This window comes from Octopus bimaculoides, chromosome 5 (genome assembly GCF_001194135.2).
Source record: "Octopus bimaculoides isolate UCB-OBI-ISO-001 chromosome 5, ASM119413v2, whole genome shotgun sequence".
NCBI lineage: Eukaryota > Metazoa > Mollusca > Cephalopoda > Octopoda > Octopodidae > Octopus > Octopus bimaculoides.
In genome coordinates this window covers 23,435,477-23,441,535 of record NC_068985.1, presented here as the reverse complement: position 1 = coordinate 23,441,535, position 6,059 = coordinate 23,435,477, and the positions used below count along the sequence as shown (strand labels likewise).

Sequence of the window (6,059 nt, the reverse complement as noted above, 5' to 3'; positions counted from 1 at the left end):
ACTTGATGTATATAAATATACATACACACACACACACACACACACACATATATATATATATATATATATATATATATATATATATATATATAAAAGGATGTATATAGATACAAAAACTAAATCTATTCAGAAGACAAACACTCATGTACAAGCATGTAGATGTTTATATACAGGAGTGGCCAAAAGTCACCCGACAGCAAAGCAAAATTCCATAAATACTATCTGTAATTTTGTTTTGACTCGAATGGGAAAATGTGTCGCTCAAGGACTTCAGTTTGAACAATTTTCATGATGTTTCATATTTAGATGCTTCTATTAAATTCATTCAGTTGTTAAATATAAATAAACCTTGGAATTAAATGGTTTTGATTTACTGTCAGGTGACTATTGGCCAACCCCATATATTGGTTTCAAATTTTGACACAAGGCCAGCAGTTCCGGCTGAGAGGACAAGTCGATTAAAACGACTCAATTGCTCAACTGGTACTTATTTTACTAACCTCAAAACGGTGAAATGCAAAGTCGACCTTTGAACTCAGAATGTAATGGTAGACGAAATGCCGCTGAGCATTTTGCCCAGTGTGCGAACAATTCTCCCAACTCACTGCCCTAATATTTATATATATATATATATATATTGACAAATAAATTTACTGTTACATAGAGTTTAAGAAATACAGAAAACTAATGAAAGACTGAAGATTAGGAAATACCATGGACTGCCACCGCTGCAAGCTTTTATGAATTACATTACTGGAAATGACCAGCAAAATCTCCCTAGCCTAGATGACTAAGGTATTCAATTGATGTTAACTCGGTTCTAAAACCTAGAAAAGTCATTGTCTGTTCATGATACAGGAGGAGGTTAAGGATCTCTACTTTGTAATTTGTTGTTGTTGGCACTCCGTCGCTTACGACGTCGAGGGTTCCAGTTGATCCGATCAACGGAACAGCCTGCTCGTGAAATTAACGTGCAAGTGGCTGAGCACTCCACAGACACGTGTACCTTTAACGTAGTTCTCTGGGATATTCAGCGTGACACAGTGTGACAAGGCTGACCCTTTGAATTACAGGTACAACAGAAACAGGAAGTAAGAGTGAGAGAAAGTTGTGGTGGAAGAGTACAGCAGGGTTTGGCCACCATGCCCACCCGGAGCCTCGTGGAGCTATTTTAGGTGTTTTGGCTCAATAAACACTCACAACGCCCGGTCTGGGAATCGAAACCGCGATCCTACGACCGCGAGTCCGCTGCCCTAACCACTGGGCCATTGCGCCTCCACACTTTGTAATTCGAAGATTGGAAATCCTAATGATTAGGGAACTGGCTGTTAGAAGCTTTCACCATCTATGCAGTACCCTCAACCCTTTAGCATTTAAACCAGCCATGTCTGGCCCAAATATTCTACCTGTTTGAGGCCAGATTTGGCCTCCCACACCAACCCTACAATGACATTCTAAAAATAAACAATCACATGATTGAAATTTCAAAGCTACATGATAATGCACATTGAAATCAAAACAATGATAATAAATGAGTTGTGATACCTCACAGTATGAGCTTAATTCATTCCATGACCAAGCTTGTCTTACAATTTACTCGTTTTACAAATCAGTTTTCCCCATTGAAATTAACTAAAATATAATTAATCCGTTCCAGCCCCACAAAAACTGCTCAAAAATAATTTTTATGGGTTTTAAAACAGAAAAGGTGTAGTTACAAGTAAAATGACAGTTATAAAAAAGAGAATGCAAAAGAAATATGTAAACTGGTTTTATTAACTGAATTACCTTAAAGATGGTACGGTTTGTGTGCTCGTACTGTGGATTTCCGCTCATACTTCAAGACAAAAATTCGCATGAGTCTCGGCTCATGCAGCAAATTACTCATACAAATTACTCATATAGGCGTAGGAGTGGCTGTGTGGTAAGTAGCTTGCTTACCAACCACATGGTTCCGGATTCAGTCCCACTGCGTGGCATCTTGGGCAAGTGTCTTCTACTATAGCCTCAGGCTGACCAAAGCCTTGTGAGTGGATTTGGTAGACGGAAACTGAAAGAAGCCCGTCGTATATATGTGTGTATATATATATATATATATATATATATATATATATATATATATATATATATGTATGTGTTTGCATTTCTGTGTTTGTCCCTCCAACATCGCTTGACAACCGATGCTGGTGTGTTTATGCTCCCGTAACTTAGCAGTTCGGCAATAGAGACCAATAGAATAAGTACTAGGCTTCCAAAGAATAAGTCCTGGGGTCAAGTTGCTTGACTAAAGGTGGTGCTCCAGCATGGCCACAGTCAAAAGACTGAAACAAGTAAAAGAGTATACAATAGGGCACTTGTACTGCGAGATTCTACTGTATTGCATTTGACAAAGTAATCTGAATGCTAAAGGATTAAATGATGTCAAAGTAAGAATAAAGATTGGTACCAAGACGAGACTAATTGTTATTGAGATCAATGATTTGGCAGGGATGTTCAAGATAATCATCTTATCTACATGGCTCTTTGATGAGGCTCTTACAGCCACTTGAAGTGCAATGCTAATAGACATTGTTATCAAGAGGGGAAATGAATAGAAAAGTGTGCTGTCAAGTTTCTACTCAAGTGATTTGGTTTCCTGTCCTGTTTCATAAAAAATTTAACTGTACAGTGCTGCTGCAGAAAAACTTTGATTGCCTTTAATATAAATAGTACATTTAGGTGATGAACTGGCTGACTCATTACCGCTCTGGGAAAAATGTTTAGCAGCATTTCTTGTAATTTTACTTTACCTTCATCCTTTCAAGGATCAATAAAGTAAGTACCAGTTGAGCGCTGTAATTAACTTAACCCCACCCCCATGCATGCTGGCCTTGTGCCAAAATTTGAAACCAGTACATTAAGGTGACGAGCTGGTTGAATCATTACTGCTCCGGAAAAAATGTTTAGTGGCATTTCTTCCGATTCTATTTTCTGAGTTCAAATGTCACCAGGGTTGACTTTGCTTTACATCCTTTCAGGGTTGATAAAAACAAGCTCCAGTTTAACTGCTGGGACCATTGTAATTGACTTACCCTTCCCCTTGAAATCATTGGCCTTGCGCCAAAATTTGAAGCCAACATAAAGTCTATTGAAAGGCAACAAACTGGCAGAATCGTTAGCAACAAGCTGGTGGAATCGTTAGCAACAAGCTGGCGGAATCGTTAGCAACATGCTGGCAGAAACGTTAGCGCACCGGGCGAAATGCTTAGCGGTATTTCGTTTGCCGTTACATTCTGAGGTCAAATTCCGCCGAGGTCAGCTTTGCCTTTCATCCTTTCGGGGTCGATAAATTAAGTACCAGTTACGCACTGAGGTCGATATAATCGACTTAATCCCTTTGTCTGTCCTTGTTTGTCCCCTCTATGTTTAGCCCCTTGTGGGCAATAAAGAAATAAGAATTATTAGGATAAATGCTTAGTGACATTTCATCCATCCTTACAATCTGAGTTCAGATTCTGCCATGGTTGACTTTGTCTTTCATCCTTCCAGGGGCAATAAAATAAGTACCAGTTGAACCCTGGGGTCAACGTTATTGACTTACCCCTTCCCTTGAAATTACTGGTCTTATACCAAAATTCGAAACTAGTGTTAATGGTTCATAGTCACTGGTAAAGAAGCTTGCTTCCCAACCACATGGTCTTGCATTCAGTCCCACTGTGTGGCACCTTGGTCAGGTGTCTTCCACACTATAGCCCAGAATCCACTAGCATAGCTAATGGGGGACTGTAGGGGTGGTGCTTTAAAGGAGCACCACTTTTCGGTCTTCTGTAGGCAATATGTGTTTTTTGTGGGATCCAGGGGCAGAAAACAGAAGGGCTGTCCCAGGCAGCATACGCTCTAGCTACACTAGTGCCAGGGACATTAAAAGCTTTGTGAAAGGATTTGGTAGACAGAAACTGACAGAAGTCCATCATATATGCAATTGCATGTGACTGTGTTAGTGTCTTCTTGCCTTTGGTTTGCTTGACAGTTATCAAACCAACGTTACCATCATGTAAGTGGTGTTCTTTGATTACAACTCTCCAATGGAAGCATGCCTGGTCATAGGTAAATATTCCTTTACTTGGAAACAAATGAGGGTTGATGACAGGGAGGACAATGGAAATTTTCGCATCTTCTGAAGGTCAGCTCGTAGTACACTGAAATTAATCATTTATACACAACTCCTCCATATGTAGCACAATGGTTTTTAACCAAATTTGATTCTCTATTTGTTTTTATTTCTTTCAGAAAACGGCACAAGTAATATTTGTTGGAACTCTCATCCTTATGGTATTTGTAAGTATTTCCTTTTCCCTGATCATCCTTGCATGTGTGTGTGTGTGTGTGTGTGTATTAATAATTAGGAATAAGTAGGAAACAGTTAAATTATATATATGCATAGGTGCAGGAGTGGCCGTGTGGTAAGTAGCTTGCTTACCAACCACACAATCCCGGGTTCAGTCCTACTGCATGGCACCTTGGGCAAGTGTCTTCTACCATAGCTTCAAGCTGACCAAAGCTTTGTGAGTGGATTTGGTCAACGGAAACTGAAAGAAGCCTGTTGTATGCATGCATACATACATAAGAAGCCTGTCGTATGCATGCATGTATGTATGTATATATATATTTCAATTCTATAGAACAAAAGCCTTGTACCTAAAGTAGAAAGAATATTTAGAGGCATTCTTGTCATCCACATCCTTATTTTTCTTTCCTCTGACTTACCATACCCACAACATTATCCTGCATGTCCTTCTTTATTTAAGGTGGTAGAATGTGATTTGTGAGAAGTTTACTATTTATTTCTATCAGCGGTGAGACTATACAGCAGCTTCCTAATTGATTTGAAGAAAATTTATCTATGCGTGAAGAGAAACTTAAATGTCATCTTCATAGGAATGTTCAGTTTTGTTTACATATCTGATAACAACTTAATTGCTCAAAATAATCATATCAGTAAGTTGATGTAACTTCTATAATAGGATTGAAAAGTTTATGCAAACTTCAACGTGATATTTGACAGTTGTGCTTTTCAGTGCACACGCACACATGCACACTCATCATTACTCATTTGCTGATAGTCTTATTCAATGAAATAAACATTTTTATTGGTGTGGTTTCTTTCTTTACTAAGTATTTCTTCTTGTCAATGTCCCCACCTCCAAAATTTCAGGCCTTGTGCCTTTAGTAGAAAGAATTATTACCTCTGCCTAAGCGAAGGCAGAGGTATTGTTTTCAGTCGTGTTTGTTTGTTTGTTTGTCCATGAACAAGATATCTCAAGAACTGCTGGATGGATTTGGAAGAAACTTTCAGGGATGTTTGACCTTGTGACTGGCATGAACTGATTAGATTTGGGGATTGATCTAGTACAGGACAAGGATTCTGGATTATTTTTCCAAGTTTTTTACTTAACTTATGAGAGCAGTCAGGTTCATTTTTAGTATTCTCATTTGTGAGAGCAGTCGAGTTTATTTCAGATATTCTCATTTTAAAAATCATCTCTGGCGAATCATCGAGAGAATGTTGGTGTTGCCTTGGCGGATGTTTGCGCTCTCTGACTGCTTTTGTTATTATCATTATTATTTATTATTATTATTAAGGTGGCAAACTGTGAGAATCATTAGCATGCTATCTGCATTTATGTTGTGAGTTCAAATTCCACCAAAGCCAACTCGAGGTCGATGAAATAAGTACCAGTTGATCACTGGGGTTGATGTAATCAACTTTCTCTCCCAAAACTGCTGGCCTTGTGCCAAAATTTGAAACCATTATTATTATTATTTCCACTTGCGAAGACCTGTTGAGGCAAGTGAAATCGGAATCGAAATCGAACTAAATTTGTAGACTGGCACCCATGCCAACGTCTTCATTGAACACTAAACTCGGCTTGTGAAGACCTGTTGGGGCAAGCGAGTAAATCACTAAGAGCACCGTCCGAACGTGATCGTTGCCAGAGCACCAGCTGTCTGGCTTTCATGCCGGTGGCATGTAAATAGCACCATTTGAGCATGACTGTTACCAACGTCGCCTCCCTGGC

The 6,059-nt window shown here is 39.1% G+C and overlaps 1 protein-coding gene across 1 annotated transcript in view; it reads left to right on the top strand.

The window, feature by feature from the left end:
- The window catches only part of LOC106883584 (uncharacterized), a 15,901-nt gene that overhangs the window by 4,477 nt on the left and 5,365 nt on the right, over window positions 1-6,059 (top strand). The window contains exon 2 of the mRNA XM_014934652.2: window positions 4,270-4,317. Within this exon, the coding sequence (XP_014790138.1) occupies window positions 4,270-4,317 (48 nt within the window). The remainder of the gene's footprint in view (window positions 1-4,269; window positions 4,318-6,059) is intronic.